The sequence below is a fragment of the Fusarium flagelliforme genome (genome assembly GCF_020744385.1).
Source record: "Fusarium flagelliforme strain FIESC 12 MPI-CAGE-AA-0113 chromosome Unknown B0J16scaffold_4, whole genome shotgun sequence".
Classification (NCBI taxonomy): Eukaryota; Fungi; Ascomycota; class Sordariomycetes; order Hypocreales; family Nectriaceae; genus Fusarium; species Fusarium flagelliforme.
Window position 1 is genome coordinate 1,231,901 of NW_025763506.1, and position 16,515 is coordinate 1,248,415.

At 48.7% G+C, this 16,515-nt stretch overlaps 7 protein-coding genes across 7 annotated transcripts; 2 read left to right on the forward strand and 5 right to left on the reverse strand.

Annotated features, from left to right (window-relative positions):
* Positions 1-1,795: 1,795 nt before the first annotated feature.
* B0J16DRAFT_398652 (uncharacterized protein) lies at positions 1,796-2,370 on the forward strand (the record flags this gene model as incomplete). Its single annotated transcript, XM_046132404.1, has 1 exon — positions 1,796-2,370. One exon carries the CDS (start codon positions 1,796-1,798, stop codon positions 2,162-2,164), a length of 369 nt encoding a protein of 122 aa, XP_045982645.1. The 3' UTR covers positions 2,165-2,370.
* On the reverse strand, positions 2,339-4,262 carry B0J16DRAFT_340771 (cytochrome P450). The gene is made up of 3 exons (XM_046127732.1): positions 3,943-4,262; positions 3,407-3,889; positions 2,339-3,354 (listed from the first exon to the last, which is right to left on the reverse strand). Exons 1-3 carry the CDS (start codon positions 4,185-4,187, stop codon positions 2,433-2,435), a joined length of 1,650 nt encoding a protein of 549 aa, XP_045982646.1. The 5' UTR covers positions 4,188-4,262; the 3' UTR covers positions 2,339-2,432.
* On the reverse strand, positions 4,263-6,812 carry B0J16DRAFT_340773 (uncharacterized protein). Its single transcript, XM_046127733.1, has 7 exons — positions 6,674-6,812; positions 6,386-6,621; positions 5,970-6,335; positions 5,502-5,922; positions 5,115-5,449; positions 4,695-5,064; positions 4,263-4,600 (listed from the first exon to the last, which is right to left on the reverse strand). The coding sequence occupies exons 1-6, from the start codon at positions 6,711-6,713 to the stop codon at positions 4,738-4,740; spliced, it is 1,725 nt and encodes a 574-aa protein (XP_045982647.1). The 5' UTR covers positions 6,714-6,812; the 3' UTR covers positions 4,263-4,600; positions 4,695-4,737.
* Positions 6,813-6,974: 162 nt separating this feature from the next.
* Positions 6,975-9,711, reverse strand: B0J16DRAFT_286565 (uncharacterized protein). Its single transcript, XM_046124105.1, has 3 exons — positions 9,526-9,711; positions 7,673-9,479; positions 6,975-7,620 (listed from the first exon to the last, which is right to left on the reverse strand). The coding sequence occupies exons 1-3, from the start codon at positions 9,650-9,652 to the stop codon at positions 7,089-7,091; spliced, it is 2,466 nt and encodes an 821-aa protein (XP_045982648.1). The 5' UTR covers positions 9,653-9,711; the 3' UTR covers positions 6,975-7,088.
* Positions 9,712-9,941: 230 nt separating this feature from the next.
* On the reverse strand, positions 9,942-11,395 carry B0J16DRAFT_340776 (beta-lactamase/transpeptidase-like protein). The gene is made up of 4 exons (XM_046127734.1): positions 10,836-11,395; positions 10,493-10,790; positions 10,248-10,447; positions 9,942-10,203 (listed from the first exon to the last, which is right to left on the reverse strand). The coding sequence occupies exons 1-4, from the start codon at positions 11,358-11,360 to the stop codon at positions 9,988-9,990; spliced, it is 1,239 nt and encodes a 412-aa protein (XP_045982649.1). The 5' UTR covers positions 11,361-11,395; the 3' UTR covers positions 9,942-9,987.
* A 1,301-nt stretch (positions 11,396-12,696) lies between these two features.
* On the reverse strand, positions 12,697-13,683 carry B0J16DRAFT_267231 (uncharacterized protein; the record flags this gene model as incomplete). The annotated part of the gene is made up of 1 exon (XM_046123440.1): positions 12,697-13,683. The coding sequence occupies one exon, from the start codon at positions 13,681-13,683 to the stop codon at positions 12,697-12,699; it is 987 nt and encodes a 328-aa protein (XP_045982650.1).
* A 2,174-nt stretch (positions 13,684-15,857) lies between these two features.
* B0J16DRAFT_340779 (uncharacterized protein) lies at positions 15,858-16,445 on the forward strand. The gene has a single exon (XM_046127735.1). The coding sequence runs from the start codon at positions 15,974-15,976 to the stop codon at positions 16,322-16,324; it is 351 nt and encodes a 116-aa protein (XP_045982651.1). The 5' UTR covers positions 15,858-15,973; the 3' UTR covers positions 16,325-16,445.
* The last annotated feature ends 70 nt before the right edge of the window (positions 16,446-16,515 follow it).

The following is a 16,515-nucleotide window of genomic DNA, read 5'->3' on the forward strand; positions in this document are numbered from 1 at the left end:
AGGCTGCGGGAAGATCTTCAGCTCTAAGGACGGGTCATACATTGACATTCAAGGGTAACCTTATCTGATCAAATTACCCCCTACTGCTTGAGAAGTTCCTGAAAATCTATGCCTGTGTTAATTATACTTTTATCGGTCCCGAGACGATCAGAGTGCGTCGGCTTAGGGCTTCAGGCTTCAGTTGGCCGTTTGATGATCTGACATTCCTTTGCGTACACCGTCCTGTCGCATTGCAGCGTTGCTGCATCGAAGACATTGTGGCGACGCAGGTAAGATAGTAATTATCTCGTGTAACACGAAACGCCAAAAGCTGAACCGTGTGGCAGAATTGGGCAAAAATTGCGAGTTACAGCAGCGACATTCGAAAAGTGCAATTACAATGCAATGTGCCCCGCCGGGCATCATTCATTTTTCAACGTGGAATCAAATGCTGTTGGGCGCGTGTCTCACGTACAGTAGGTAGTCTGGAGACACCACGCTTGATCGCCATGGTTTCCTGCACATGCTTCAATCGAGCACCATCACTTTGCTAAAACCCAAGCTCATTGCACTAAATACGACGAGTCAAGCTAAACATTCCGATTACCAGGGATTCTCGTTTATTTCAAGGAAGACATACCAGCTACCTGGATAGGGCACAACACATTCAGCTTCTTTCGCAGTAGCTCATGTCACATTCATTCCTCCGATGATCTTCGGATCAGGCTGACATTAAACAATCCAGAAGCAGCGTCTTGCATCTTTACCCTGAGGTTTGTCTCAGGTAGATTTTCTTTTCCATCGGCGGAAAACCGCCGAGCCTGTAAGATCTCGAGATGTAGAGAGGAAGAGAAGCATGCAGCTGAAGAAATTGCAAAAGGTGACCATGCATATTGACCACCCACACATGGAAATAGTCTAGGATGTGGTAAATCATTCGATGTTTGAGTTGCGGGTACAGTACCAAAAAAAAAGAAAAAAAGGAAATAAACGTAGAGGAGAATTGTGCTAACGTGACGCGATCTTTTCGCTTCCATTTCTTGGTGTTGATGGTCCCTTGTTTGGCTACCCTAAGGCATTGTGTTTGTTGTAGCTGGGGTCTATCGAGATTGCCAGATGGGATTTTCAGTTGATCATGCACAACTGATTTGTCCATTCGAGCAATTCGCCCCCTCAATTGATGCAGATACGCCGCGGAAATGAGACTGATAAACAACTTGCAACCTCACTGTGAGTCGACCCCTCCTTAGGTACATTTCCCCATCGTCGATGCTGTACCAGCTTCATCCTTGTACGGACGTCAGGCCTCTGTCTGTCTTGCCCAAAGCCAAGAAGCAAAAATACACAACCAACAGCGTCTGTCGCGCCAATCATTTCCTAGGGAGAGCACTCCGAAGCTTCTCAACGAATAATGATTCAAGGGAGCGAATCAGCATTGTGCTCCCCACCAACGCCTTGTGTTACACAAGCTCCAAGGGCATTCGACAGCGATGCATGCACTTACAGTAAAACCATCAGTAGAGATCCTCCACGCCGAAAGGTGGCAGAGACATGCACCGGCAGGCAGTTGAGGGCATGCGCGCGGTTACGGTTAGCACGGATATGTGTCTGTGATGAAGGAATTGCTTCTGCTTGAACGTATGCTTGTACCCGTTAATGTTGTTGACCGGGGCAGTCGAGAGATTAGGTTCACTGGGGAAGGCGAAAGACTCGGAGAACTGAAAAACTATATGAAGAAGAGACTCCCCAGGACGAAAAAGTCAAGGCAACTCGTTCAAACCAAATCCTTCAAGCCAAATTACTCTTTCTTGCAATCATGTGCCAAAAGCCTGGAGCCAACAAGCGTCAAAAGAAGGGCGACAGCCATCAGCAACAAGACAGCTCCTGTACAGAAGCTTCATGTGCACAAGGCGACATTGACCCTCAATACATCGAAACGTTTCACGTGCCCGCTTCCCAAGGGCCCCTTACACAGGACTATGATCATCGGTCAATGATCACCATCCAATCCCAGAATCAATCCCCACAGGACATCTGGTTTGTGAGTCCTACACAACGTGTCCTCTATCAGCCCATGCAATGGTGGGATACGGCCGCGCCTGAAGGTCCATCACCGGGAGCAACTCCAACCGAGAATGCAGAGCCAAAGGCGAATGGAAATACGACCAAGGGCTCTCCAACGTGAAGGACTTGGTCAAACAGGAGACCAACAACTCAATGCATGAATGACACGATACACGATTGTAATATACGAGGATAAGGCGCATTATGGCGAACACGAACACACATCTTTTCAGGGAATGTCATACGTATATACATGGATTGGCATTTATAGGCATTTCACGAAAGGGAAACAAGGCTTTTTCACGTCTGTATAGGAGTTGAAATCGAGGTTCACTGTACTAGCATTAGCGAACACGATCTAAAAATAACCATCCCGTTTTTGTTTGGACTTAGCACTCAAACCTCCATTTAACGTCTTCCCACCCTTGCCTTCTCTTGATCTTCGCACCTAGCCCAGTGCCATACTTCTCGGGGCGGACCGTTCCGCCCGCAAGCTGAGGGCCGAGCATCTTCATGTCGCCAAAGCCCATACCCGTAGCTTCAATGTCGAAACCGAGGAGCAGGGAAGAGACAAAGCCAATGATCTCAGCGAAGGCAAAGTTGCGACCGGGGCACAGGTGGCGTCCTCCGCCGAAGGGTATGTACGCTGCTTTGCGTCTCCGCTCTTCATCGGAGGTACGCTTGGATGACGGGAGGAAGCGCTCCGGATCGAAAGCATTTGCGTCCAATCCCCAGACACTTTCCTCGTAGTGCGCCACACCAGCAGGGAGCTGCATGTCTGTACCCTTCTTAAGGAGATATGTTCCTTCGGGGGTCGTGACGTTTATATCCTCCAATATGCGACGTATGCTGACGGATTGATTGACGAGCCGCATCGTTTCGCGATAGCAGCTGACAAGCAAAGGAAGCTTGGTGTCAAATTCGGCAATGTCAAACGTAATTATCTTCCTTCCATTATCGTGCACCACCACAGCTGCGGCCTCGGCTTCGGCTCGAATGCGTGTGAGAAGTTCGGGTCGATCGAGGATATAGAGCAGAAGCCAGTACATCGTAGGCACGGCATTGAGCGTCGCGACGTTAGGCAGAATGACCTCAATCTTTCCAATTTCGGATCCAGTGAGGCCAGCTTTGCGGAGGGCGCCGGCGCGGTTGCGGACGAGGGATGATACGGAGGGATCGGTGACATCGTGGTCTTCTGAGTACCACTTGCAAGTGACGGCTTGGAGGGTAGAGCGCGCTTTGTAGGCTTTTGGCATCGTGATCGAAGGGAAGAGAGAGAGCAGAAAGTACGGGACAGATTCTTCGAAGCACCTGTATGAACGTCTGTCAGCGATCGTGTTGAGGGAATGCTGGCTTGACTTACCACATGTCTTCGATCAGTGATGGCTTGGACGCGAAAGGATCGGTGTCGCCGTACAGAGCTTTGGTAGTAGCAAGCGACATAACATCGCGACACCAAAGATAGAGATTCTCGACCTCTATACCTCCACCTATGACCTGCTCTTTGCCATGCGTGTCTTCGTGCGCGCGCAGCGTTCCATTGCTCATAGAATCCAGGGTCGCCGAGACACAGCCCAAGAACTGGACATTCATCTGATGCAGGCTCGCAGTCTGGAAGCTTGCGTGTATCGCATCGGTGAATTCATCGTAAACGCCTGGCGCCTTGACTTTCTGGAACTCTTCCTGTGTCAGGTCGAATGTTTTCTTAGCGTAATCGATCGAGAAGGGTTCGGGCGACGCGGTTTTGTTGCGGAGAAGGGATTGAAGAAGATTTGGATCGAAAACGAGGTAGAGCTTGCCATTTAGCATGGGCAGCGTCGCGATTGGATGCTTAGGGTTCGCATTGCTGAATATGCTGTCAGTGTTTGGGAACCTGTGATGAGAAAGAAGGAGACGAACTGAACGATTCTGCCGTAATCTGCTTGGTGACGAATGATGCCGACAATATGTCCTATCCATGGAATTGTCGGTTTGACTGTTGGCGGTTCACGTGGGTTGAGACGTGGGGTCAACAAATAATTTAGCAGGGACAGAGCCACTGCCGTCGCTAAAACCGCTGTGGTCCACGCTGGAGAAAAGCTGAAGTTCCCACTGCGAAGGCCCAAGTACGTCTGGAACAAGAAGCTGCTCGATTGAGAATCCATTGTGCATGTACAAGAGAGAGAAGATTAGATAGAATCGTGGTTACATTTATCGTATTGTGCCTGCGCGCTTGGATCCTTTCTCAAGAGCTATAAATAATTAGTGCTGATGTGAGGTAAGACTTCGAAAATTGGAACCGGAATAGGTCGGTCAGACAATCCAATTAAGGAACGAAAACTCGTGATGGTGGTTTGCCGACGCTCGACTTTCAAGCAGAGTTAGGATGATGCTGACTATGATACGACCATTTGGCTATCGGAGAATGACTCATTGATATTATTTATTCACTTAAGTGAGACTCATGGCGCATCTCGTTTCGTAGCCCGGAGCTCAATATAGCTTCCCGCCTGTGAATCGGGACCATCACTTGGCATACAGATAGCCCGACTGAGAACACAAGAGACGAAATAATTTGGTACGTTGCCTTATGCAAGCTTAGACTATTACTTAGGCTACTTTACTTTCGCGCCCTAAGCCTTAGAGGATAATTGTTCTGACACTTACATGAGAGTACGGTCAATGATCCATTATACACCGACTCATGAGTCACACCTAAAGCTTCGCAACTGGCTTCTCTGCAATGACCTTCGCCTTCAAAATCCGTCTCAGAATCTTCCCACTCGGAGACTTGGGCACGATATCCAGTATTCTCACACCACCCTTCAACCACTTGTGCCTCGCCTTATGCTCCTCAACATGCTTATGCACCGCTTTCACGACATCGGCGTCAGAAACACCCTGTGCTTCTTTGCTCTTGACGATAAAGGCCAAGGGTACTTCTCCTGCGCGCTCGTCCACGATGCCAATTACTGCGCTGTCGGAGACGTAGGGATGGTCGAGAAGATGAGCCTCCAATTCCGCTGGCGCAACTTGATGGCCCTACAGTAATTAGTATGTGATCGAATGAGGCATTTTATGGATGGACATACCTTGACTTTAATAAGCTCCTTGATGCGGTCCACCACAAAGAAATGCTCGAAGCCACGCTCTGATTTCCTCACGAGTACTTCATCGCCTGTTCTTAACCATCGACCATCTTCGCGCCACACAAATGTCTCAGCGTTGGCCTTCTCATTGTGTAAATAGCCTAGAACCACGTTTGGCCCTTGTACGTATAGTTCGCCTGGTGTTTCGTATTCGGTGACCTCGTTGCCGTTTTGGTCGATGATCTTGACGATAGCGCCGGGGAGCAAAGACCCTGATGAGCCAAGGAGGGGGTCTGCTTCGCTCGTGTGAAAGACTGATGGTGAGGATTCCGTCAATCCTATTTACCGTCAGTATACTTCAATTCCCATTTGTGGGTGCGTGGGACATACCGTAGCCTTGACTGATTCGCCACTTGGGATAAAGCTCCAACAGCTTCTGGATCGTCTCACTTCCCAACGGCGCAGCGCCCGAGAAGATCAGCCTTACAGAACTGAGATCATACTTTCGACATTTATCCTGACTGCTTAGGAGTTGTACAATAATAGGTGGTACCACACTGAGTTGCTGAATGCGGAACTTCTGGATGGCTGCTAGTAGCTGATCGAGCTGGAAGCGCTGCATAACGACTATCTCGTCACCTCGGTACTGCGCAATGTGCGCGATTGTGACAAGACCATAGATGTGGCTGAAGGGGAGTAAACCGAGGGCAACTTGTGTGTCGATACCATCTTGTTGTCGAGTACTCGTCTCGTATGTGTGGATCATGAGGGTGCATGCGATAACGTTGTAGTGAGAGATCATAACTGCTTTCTACATTGTGTCAGACAGAAATCCGCCAAGAGAACGACTTTACTTACGGGGAGACCAGACGTGCCACTTGAGTAGCAAAGATACGCAACTTGTCTCTTACCCTGTCCTGGGACCCATGCGGGGATGGACAAAGGCGGAAGATCTTGACCCTCGGAGATGAGGTCTTCAATTGACTTGAAGGATGCATCTGGAGATGTCTCTGGTAGAGGAAGCAGGAAAATGTGCTTATCGAGAATTCCAACAGCCTTGGCTGCCTTAAGGGCAGTGTCGAGTAGAGGCGCGCAAGTAAAGAGCGCTTTCGCACCGGATGATCGAAGCTGGTGTTCAAGCTCGGACGGCGAATGCGCCGAGCTAGCAGGCGTAACAATACCATCTACACGATGAATGGCGTGCGTGACAGGGATGTAATCAATCTGTCCATTTCGTTAGCATAGATCACCAAATTCAGTAATGGGCTACTTACTGTGTTGAGAGCGTAGATGGCTACGACTCTATCCCACGCTGTTCCATCGTGAGCATCAAACGCGACGTTCTTGGCCAAACCCCGCGCCAGAAAGTCAACCCGCTGAGCGACTTCAGCGGCAGAGCGCGATTGACCGGTTACACCGCATGTATAAGGGCTTCTTGAACTAGAGAAGTCTTTTCTGCCTGCTTTGTCTGTGTTGATGAAATCTGCGACACTGATTGAGTCGGGAATGTCTGTCTTTGTTAGATGATTGTGGCATTGAATTGAGTTTAGAGGGGTACGTACTTGGGAGCTGGGGAGCCCAAGAGGGAGGATGGAACGCCATTCTGACAATTAAAATTGGATATGAACAAAAAGAGGTCGGTTTAGTGATTTGGTTTTAACTAAGATCTAAACAAGACTAGATGATTGCGATGTAGAATAATTTGTAGTTGTCCGTCTTCTGCTTACCTCGGCATGCTTCCGCGGCATTAATACCGAGTTAAATGGCGATCAACGAGGCCCCTATTTTGGGGCAACACCAATTGAAACGGGGGAAGATGAGGCTGACGTCCACAAATCTGGGGAAGCGAATGATTCAGGAAAGGTCTTGGGGAAATACAACGGAAACTACTCAGTAGATGTACCTCGGGCTTGTAGGTAAGTTGGCGCTATACTCTACAGTCGCGGGAATAATTATTCTTCTATGCATGATCTATCTTCACATTTTAAACTTCCTCTTCGCACCAGATAAGACCTCAGCACACCGTCTCGCACTATCTGACTTCTTGCCCAAAATCCACAACGCCCGGATGCACTCCTCCGCCTGCGCCAACTTCTCACCCACCTCCCCACTATCCTCAAACACCTTCAAATCATTTGCCTCACCCATCCAATAAATCGCCGTTTTAGAAAAAGCACGTATCAGAATTATGGTCCACGGCTCAGTCAGGATCATACTCTCGTTCAGAGCATGGTGAAATTCGCTTGGTAGGGGTGTACTGGGTGTTGTTACGCGCGCGAGGTCAGAGAGTTCTTTGGCGCTGCGCTCGCGGATACGCAGAATCCATTTGCTGTTTGTCCGGGATTGGCTTTGTGCTGGGAGGCCAAGGGAGTTGGTGTCGATATGTTCTACTAAATCGGCGAGGAGGAGGACGCCGAGGTGCATGTGGGCGGAGATGCAGAGAAACCAGCTTTGGATGCGCCCAGGGATGGAGTCGTAGTTTTCGAGGAGCTCCCTGAAGAAAGTGCCACTACACATGGATGTTAGGTATGGTCAGTGCTGATAGGGGCAGTTGGACTTACTGAGTCATGTTCCAATAACGATAGACTCGCACAGACCTCTCGATAACTTCCTCAATCTTCTCTGCGCTTTCGCCCTGCCTCAACACGGTTTGAAGATACGCAACATGCCTGAACATTAAAACTTTGACAGGCGCAGATCTAGTCACTGCTTCAGCGGCTTCCTCATAGGAACAAGGCCAGTGGACAACCAATTTAGGCTTGTCCAAGCTATCCTGTATGAAGAGCGGGACGTTCCAATCCGTGTCACCACGCGCATCGTCATGCTGGCTATTTGCATCGACCACGACAACGGGCCTCTCAGCCATGGACGAGCTGACCGTGTCGAACATCACCGTAAGCCAGTAGATGAGACTGACTGTGCTTTGGTCTTCGGTACTCATTAGCGACAGAGTTACTGGTCTTTTCTTCTTGCTGGTTTTGGTGATCCCCCTTCGCTCAGCATCATAACGATACTTCAAGGTGTGCATTTTCCGAGCTGCGCGTTCCATGTAGGTCGGCGGGCCGTCGTTCTCAATGATGTCCGAAATCTCCTCGGTGATTGCTTCCGCGTCGTAAGTACCGGTAGAGGTGCCTATCTCATCGTATGTCGAATCGTCTGGTGAGAGCGGTTTCTGGGTAAGCCCAAAGATCATCTCGGCGCAGACAACTCGAAATGACTCGACGTCAGCAACGTCATCAAGTGCTCTTCGAGCCTGGTCCCACAGGTTTCTCTGAAGATGGCGATCAAATTCCTCAGTCATCTCATCCATGTACTCATTTAGCGGGTTGTCCATTTCTGCCATGGAAGGATATCGCTCCCGTTGACGACGTGACCCTTGAGCCCACTGTGTTGCAAATGCCATGATAGATAGGTGAAGAGCCTTTGCAACTGCCGATTCACGCTGTTTTGATACATGGATGAGTTGTGCTGACTGGGCCCCACGGTCAAGGTTTAGTGTTCGTCGTAGGACTCTATTCGTCCAAGAAGAACCCCATTCTGCGAATGAGCTTGGTTTGTTGAGGTCTTTGGAGCCTCCGAAAGGACATGTGACCTCGTTCAGCCAGCATGACAGATTATGCTCTAGGACGTCGTGGTATATTTGTAACAGATTTGTCGATATTAACTGGTTGTTCGACCGCATCATCATGGACTGGTCGACCGAGAAGGACGATAGTGAGCTGTATTGCGTATCGCTCCAGGTATTCGAGACACGGCGGCGCTTCGCCCGTGAGTGTGTCTCATTCTCGTTGACTGTTCCGTTTGGACTGGATGATGACATGATGGATTGCTCGCTGAAGTTGACCTCGGGAAGTTGTGTAAGTGAGAATACGTCGAACTGGTCTGGTGAGGGTTGTGTTGGTTGCTCATCGAAGAACTCCAATGGCTCGCACAAGATGTCCAATGGCGGATTGAGATCTTTGAACCCAAGTCCATAGAGGCTAGCATCCAGTGGGTCGCTGTCTTGAGGTTTGAAGTCGAAAGGTAATGTATCAAGAGAGTCGCTAAGAAACGAGGGGGCATTAAGATCTTGTACTCCAGAGCCCATATCCGAGAACTCGAAAACGGGAGGGAGGGATTGAGAAACATAGGAAGCCGCGGTCGATTCCGCATCGAGACTTGAATCGTCGGCACCCACAGAAGCCGTCGGTGAACGGCTTTTCACTGATGATTGTCTTCTCGAAGGGACTATGCACTCGATGCCCGCCTCTCCACGAGCAGCAGCGGCCAGGGCGTATGACACCTGGATCTGAGTCCAGGCCCAGTTCATAGTGCATTTCTTGTTAGTCTTGATACAATAAGAGCAAGGCGAAGATTGAACTAGTGGTGCTGCAGCGTGTTAACCAACGAATCGGAGTGCGGAGACATGACGTACGCTTCTCCCCGACAATCATCTTGCCATCGCGAAGAGGATCCATGTTCTTGGGCAACTCCAGCTGCGGCGCATCGCAACCCCGCTTCGATCTTCTGCATTGGTCGCAGGCGTATTGTTGTCTCTTCATTGCGTCGACCTTGAATGTATATGAATATTAATGAGTTATTAATGAAGATTGAAGACGAGATTACAGAGAGAAGATATGCACAAGGAAGAAAAGAGTGGGTGGCTGCCCAGTTATCAGTTCCTGATTTCTACCCCAGTTGTGTGTCCCCCACTTCGACCATTTAGTTCCGGATCCCCGGATTAGACGATGTTGGGGCTTGCGAAGTTTCCCCGCGTTCTTTGCTATTTTGGTTTAGTTGGTGTGTCGATTTTGAGAGACGGTGTACTGAGTCACGATGGGTTCAAGACAGGTAGTTACGGTAATCAATTTGCCGGGTCTATGGCTTCTAATTCTAGCTACAAGATTGACTTATAAATCTCAGTCTCAACATTTGCCCAAAGATCCAACACCTTACCATCAGCAAATGGTAGAATTTGAGTGCACACAATACCAGCAATACCATGTTCGCGATCCGCCCACCACCATAAATTCGCGAGTCCCGCCCACTGGACAGTGGACTTGGAACGCCCAGACGAGCCACCGTTGGTGAGCATAAAGGTCAACCCCCAGCCCTTTGACGAGTTAGTGAGTATCGACAAGATGGGGAGGAACTTACCTGGGGGGGATCACCCTCGACGTGATACAGCTCCTTGATTGGGTTGGTAAGATCAGGTTTAGCGGCAGGAATACCTTGACGGGAAAAGTTGGGGAACTTTTCGATGCTGTTACTGAACATGAGATCGATCGTTTCTTCACGAAGAACTCGGTTTCCTGTCTTTGGGCATGCTCCTCCGTTCAGAAGCATACTCAGTATCTCTGTTGAGATTAGCGATATTCCTCATGGATGCATGTCCGACGTACTTCCATACTCTTGCGGCTGCGCAAACATGCCGGCTCCACCGCTGTTGAAGATAGAAGCAACTTCCTCTTTATTATCTGGATCGATAACTAAGGGAAGGCGCTGCAGATGATCTCGAATTCGAAGTGTGCCGTCTTGTTCTCTCTGGTGCATGTAGGCTAGTTTGGAACGCATAGCCTTGTCTGGGAACATGCTCATGTTTTTGATACCGAGGGGTTGGAACACATGTTTCTGGAGATAATCGTTCAGAGTTAGACCGCTGGTGCGTTCAACAGCTATACCCGCCCAATCGATTCCAGTCTGAACAGGTCAGTAAATGCTTGATGAACGAACTAGGTGACCTACGCCGTACTCCCAGCCTTCGCCAGGTTGGAAGAGAAGAGGCAGAGAAATGAGATCCTCAATCCTGCCGGAGAACTCATCCACACCCGCTGGTTGAGTCCAATCTCGAAGCCGCTCGTTGAAGAAAGTATACCCGAAGCCAGCAGTATGCGTCAACAACATTCGCAAAGTGATCAGATTCTTCTTCTCTTCAAAACACCCATCGGGCTTCAGAACTTTCATCGTCTTCAGCTCCGGTAGGAGATTCTCACAATGTTCACCGTCATCGAGTTTGAGTTTCCCTTGCTCGACGAGTTGCATGCAGGCAATACCTGCAAGCATCTTCGTGCAAGAAGCGATCCAGAAGATATTGTCCAAAGTCATCGGTTCATTCGTTCCGATACCCCTCGTTCCTGATGAGTGAGCGAATATCTCGCCATTGCGATCGACGGCTACGATGGTGGTGCCGGGTATACCGGTCTTTGGATCGGCGCAGGCATCGTCAATTATCGCTTTGACCTTGGCCGTTGCTTGGGCATCGAGAGGCATGATCGCTGTACGAATTTCACAATAAACTTGGAAAGATAGAAAGTTCTTCAAGCTTAATTGAACATAGTAAGAGACTATTTATGGCTGTATGACTTCAATGCAACTTTCCATGTGACTGCGAACAGACACCCACGATGTAACGCATTTTTGAGCTTATGCAGGTTACCGGCAGGCAAACCAAACTTGCCAAGTTACAATCAACTTCCTAAACAGCAATTTGCTTCTGTTATTCTGTCAACCATATCGGCACAGGCCTCTCACAACCCCGCATCAACCGCCAACCCTTTTCTGTAAGTGCCGATCCCTTCCTCTTCGACTGCGGAGCCGTGACCGCAACTCCAAAGAGTGGCTGTGCGCAGACTTCATCCCTGATGATTGCGGGGTAAGTCAGATTGACAGTCTGAGTAAGAGATTCAGGGTTCAGGCTCGATGAAGTTTGTACGATGGGCCGCTAGATAAGGGGAACTTTCCTGTTGTCCGTACGTACAGTCTGCCATTTGTGGGAGCTAGTAAAAAAACCGGATTTAGAATGAGGGCCTGTTCGCGGCTTAGTGGGCGCTTATCCGCAAGAACCATGGTGGACGTCACAAAAGTGAATGAGAAGCCATACTTTGATTGTCAAACAGCTATATAGGCACAAAATACAGCTCAAATAAGCACATACGACCAAAGGTAGTGGAAAATACGGGATCCCGTCCGCTCTCCCATAGTCAAGCCACTAACCGGCGGATTAGTAGTTGGGTCGGTGACGACCAGCGAATCCCCGCTGTTGTATGTTTTTGCCTTTTTGATATACCCAGTACATCTCCAGCTCCTACTTACTGGTTGATCAATCAATCCAAAGTCTTTTTTTTATTTCCAATACATACATGCACATATGTATGCTCAAACCTTGGTTGCCATTTCCACAGACACTGTGCTGGAAGCAGTTGTCATTGATACGCGCAAGTCCAGAACTTCACTATGGTTATATGGCATTGCTTTTTAAATGTGAGTTAGACAAAAGCAGTGGAAGAATGACGTACTCGTGTTACAACCTATGCCTTTTGACCTTTTCAATCACTGAGGTTCATACATAGGAAGCAGCATGGTTATCATGTCACTTTATAATTTTCACTTCAGGGTTCTGTTTAAAGTTGGGGGAAATTTGCTTTATTCACAAGATAGCTATCTAATCATTTTGTATACTCAAATTCCTATTCAGGCCGGATAATTCACCCGACGATCAGCTTCAAAGTAGTCTCCAGGCACCAAGCCGAGACAATTGTTCCTACATCCCAAAAAGTTCGGTCAAGGGCGACAGGAATCGTACCATCACACCGATTATCCCACCTACTTACTTGTCAGAAGCGTTGATGAGGTACTGGCGCATGCCAGAGTTTTGGGCCTTGCCGAGGGTCTCAATACCAAGGCCGACAGAGATCGTCAACTCGTGGATCTCAGTCTCATCGCGCTTCCAGGACTTGAACATCTGGTAAACAGTACCAGCAGGGACATTGATGCGGAACTTACGGCAGTATATGTTCTTGTTAGCGGTCACATCGAAGTAGTGCATAGCCTTGTTGAGCTTGCTCCGGACATCCCAATCAATCAGGGGGTTAACACCCTTGATACCAGCATGATCCTGGAGACTCTGCAGGTAGTTGATGAAGAAAGCATCATACTCCTTGGTGAGGTAGGCAGCATGAATCGTGGTGGCATCGGCGCCGGGACTGTCCTGGCCGACGATGAGACGGTCATCAGCAGTGAGATGACCCTTGAATTCGACACAACGATCCTTGGCCATCCCGTCTGGGGCGTTGAAAAAGATGGAACCGAGAGAAAGAAAAAGGCGAGCAGTAGGACGAGTCTGCTTGAAGTAGACATCACCCTGTTCGAAGCTTCCCCAAAGACCAATGCACTTCACTTCGGGGAAGGCAGCCTTGGCTTTAGCGAGATGCTCGACGAGAGAGGGGTGGGAAAGGTCAAGGGCGACGTAGACACATTCCTTACCTTGATTGATGAAAGCACGGACATAAGGCATGAACTTACGACTGTTTGCAGCACCTAGATCGATGATATGAGTCCCGAACTTGAGGCCCTGGACCACGTTGTCGGCGGTAGCCTTGATGATGGACATCTCATCCTTGGTCTGGTAAGACTTGTTTGCAATGGTGTTCCACTTGTCCATGCCCGTAGTGTATGCTACTTCCTTAGGGAAATCTCCCTTTCCAGCAAAGGCCTTGGGAAGTTGATCGTCAACGAAAGTGAGGTTGATGAGAGAGCCACCGATGTCGATAATCTCGCCATCGAGAGGGTAAGCAGTAGAGCGAAGGGAAGACATGTTGGCTGACTTAGCTGATTTGTCTGTCAGGTGAAGTAGGTAGAGTGTTGTTGTAGAGGTTTTGTGAAAGTAGTTGTTAATTGAGTGTAAGCAAGATGGTGGTGATGGTAAGAAAGATTCGAGGTTGAAGAAGCGGAGGGGGAGATACTTAAACTAGGGAAAACGGCGAACACAGAGGCTGTTCTAGTTCTGTATGTGTTCATGCCAGTGCCATCTATTCCAAAGAGCAAAATGATGTTCGTTATGTTCATGCCAGTGCCAGCTGTTCCAAAGAGCAAGCAGGTCGCTATGTGCAAAAGGTGGACCTTCGAAATAAAGCTTTGTTCCCACGAATAGAGAGTGGAAACAAAGGAATAGCACATAAATAATTTCGAACAATGAGAGCGGACGATGTTACATTCAACTATATCTGTTGAACACTGCAAGCTGACGGATGTTCACCTACCAGGCAACCCTTTGCAGGATTCTCTCCGAGTCGTGCGATGTTCAGAGTGGCTGGACCAAGGCAAGAAGAGAATATGTCACAATCAGTATCTCTCGGTCTCTCCAGAGTCCATGGTATTAGTAGTCAAGAATGAAAGTTAACAGCGAAGGGCTGGGTCATATGAAATCCCAGAGTAGAGACACCTCTAGCAACCTCCCCCTAAAGCGTGGCTCGTAGAGAGTAGAGACTACAGAACTCTATTTCTAATCATCACCAAAACGTATAATGCTATTGTAATTGTTCCTGAATTAACCTTTGCCAGGGTTGAATTGCTTGATGCATTGCTTGAAACCTACGCAACCGACTTGATCGAGAGGTGAGAAAGTTGCGTCTGGAGTCCCTGGACGCTTGGGTCTGTTGTTGTTCTAGTCCTTCTTTGCTAGAGACAAGTGGAGGATGACGTTGCTCCCCATAGTACACGGTAGGGACAAGCAAGACATGCTTGAAAGCTGTGCTCAGTCAAACCATGCTATCGCTCCCTCAACTACACTGTGATGCAGGCTTTCTTCGCAGCTGATATATCTCTGGGACCATTGGTAATAAAGCCTTGTGAAGGTCTTCAGAAGTCCCAAGGTACGGGGAAATGCCACCTTACACAAGCCGAGATATTTGGTCGCCGTCGGCCTCTATCTCAGCGATTTCAAGTGGCTTTTGTGCCCTTTGCTACCTCCCTTGAAGCACACTCTGGGCGTTGAGCGCTCAGCTATGATGCACCTTTTGTGGTCTAAGGGCCTCTTGGACCAATTGGAATGTAATGTGACGGTTGTTTGATGTGCCCTAAAATCGCCTTGTCTTAGGAGACTGTGCTACAATTGTTCAGTGATCTCAACAGGTTACGAGGCGTACGGGGGTAGACAAACTATTTTCGAGACAGGAACCTGGCTGTTGACATGCCTGTGACAATGATCTTGCAGATCGAGAGGTTTGGGAGAATGAGAGACATAAATGGTAGTGAGTCAGCCCATGGCAGTCCCCAGGGCGTCAGATTAATTGGCCGCTGGAAGCAAAGGCATCAGTCAGTTGGCTTCTGCTATTAGATCGACCTCTTTGGTTCTTCATTTCTGTCGGGTCTAAGCTTGAAGGACTATGGCGCCGGTGTCGCATACAAACCTTTCGGGAATGCCTGGCACCTTAGTGACCAATTATCGGCTTCGGAGCTTGATACTGATGTATCTTATTGTTCTTTGCTCTATACACCTTGTCAAGAGTCAAGGATGTGATTAAGCTCGGACTGGAATATTGAGAGTAACACGGTCTAATAGTGACTGGTGGTGCGCCCACGTGAGGAGAGAAATAGTGCTATTTGAACAGTTCTTCGTCCAGAATCCTCAATTCATCAATAATGGCGTTTATGAGGAGAGCTCAGGTGAAACATGGCGCTAGGTCTGGAGCGGTCGAGCGCTGATACTGCCAGACTAGCGCTAGACTATCGACTCGAAAACGGTCTTATCCTCGAACTACCAAAGTCGAGAACAGAGGGAATTGCCGCATTTGGGACTTTGCATGCAATATACTGGCAGACCGTATATTCATGCTTCAGCTGAACACAAGGAATGATGAGCCATTGGAAGTCATGGCTGGCTGACCTTTGACAGGAGACAGAATAGCAGTTCATCAGAGTGATCGTAGTAACTCATGTCCTGCAATTTATCTATATAAAGGGACAACTCCTCTCTCTTCCAATGTTCATCTCCATCTCCATCATCACATACTCGATTACCAATCCTCTTTCCTCACAACGCTTACACGAGCTCATCTTGCCACTTCAACCCAAGTCACCACCTTCTCACAGAGAAACCAGAAACAATGGCTGCTCGCAAAATCAAGATTTTGTTCCAAAACAACACCCAACAAACCCTCAACTGGGTTGACTCCGGAGTTGAACACGGCGAACGAAGTGTCGTTGCCCCGGATCAAATCAACTCTCGCGATACCGGAAACTGGGCGTTGGAGTCTGATGGGTTCATGACAGGATGCGAGGGCTGGATGACATGGAGAATTGGGGACAATGGGCCAACCGTGACTTTGGAATATTCCAACCCGTATGCTGGGGAGAACTCTTATTCATGCAATGTCGACTCCAATGCTTTTACTGTTGACTGGAATGGTGGGAGCAATGATTGGGCCGAAGTCAGGTTCTTCGTGAACCAGAAGTAAACGCCTCAGGACGACGATGACGACTCTTGCTAGGTGTGAATCTGAGGGCAGTTATGGAACGATAGGAGAACATGTTAGCCGTTGGTGGCTTTAGCTAGTGCCCGATCAGGGTTATAGTGAGAGCAATACATATCACCTACCACCTGTGAAATTGACTCTCGCTAGGAGTGTGTCAGGTTCCGAACCACTAG

Coding starts and splice junctions, on each gene's coding strand:
- B0J16DRAFT_340771 (XM_046127732.1), bottom strand. CDS start 4,187: ATGGATTCTCAATCGAGCAGCTTCTTGTTCCAGACGTACTTGGGCCTT. Junction 3,890..3,942: donor GATTACGGCAGAATCGTTCA/GTTCGTCTCCTT, acceptor CAGCATATTCAG/CAATGCGAACCCTAAGCATC. Junction 3,355..3,406: donor TCACTGATCGAAGACATGTG/GTAAGTCAAGCC, acceptor ACGTTCATACAG/GTGCTTCGAAGAATCTGTCC.
- B0J16DRAFT_340773 (XM_046127733.1), bottom strand. CDS start 6,713: ATGGCGTTCCATCCTCCCTCTTGGGCTCCCCAGCTCCCAA. Junction 5,450..5,501: donor GCGAATCAGTCAAGGCTACG/GTATGTCCCACG, acceptor GACGGTAAATAG/GATTGACGGAATCCTCACCA. Junction 5,065..5,114: donor AGGAGCTTATTAAAGTCAAG/GTATGTCCATCC, acceptor TAATTACTGTAG/GGCCATCAAGTTGCGCCAGC.
- B0J16DRAFT_286565 (XM_046124105.1), bottom strand. CDS start 9,652: ATGAAGAGACAACAATACGCCTGCGACCAATGCAGAAGATCGAAGCGG. Junction 9,480..9,525: donor GATGATTGTCGGGGAGAAGC/GTACGTCATGTC, acceptor AACACGCTGCAG/CACCACTAGTTCAATCTTCG. Junction 7,621..7,672: donor CGTTATTGGAACATGACTCA/GTAAGTCCAACT, acceptor ATCCATGTGTAG/TGGCACTTTCTTCAGGGAGC.
- B0J16DRAFT_340776 (XM_046127734.1), bottom strand. CDS start 11,360: ATGCCTCTCGATGCCCAAGCAACGGCCAAGGTCAAAGCGATAATTGAC. Junction 10,448..10,492: donor GCAGCCGCAAGAGTATGGAA/GTACGTCGGACA, acceptor TAATCTCAACAG/AGATACTGAGTATGCTTCTG. Junction 10,204..10,247: donor TCGAGGGTGATCCCCCCCAG/GTAAGTTCCTCC, acceptor AACTCGTCAAAG/GGCTGGGGGTTGACCTTTAT.
- B0J16DRAFT_340779 (XM_046127735.1), top strand. CDS start 15,974: ATGGCTGCTCGCAAAATCAAGATTTTGTTCCAAAACAACACCCAACAA.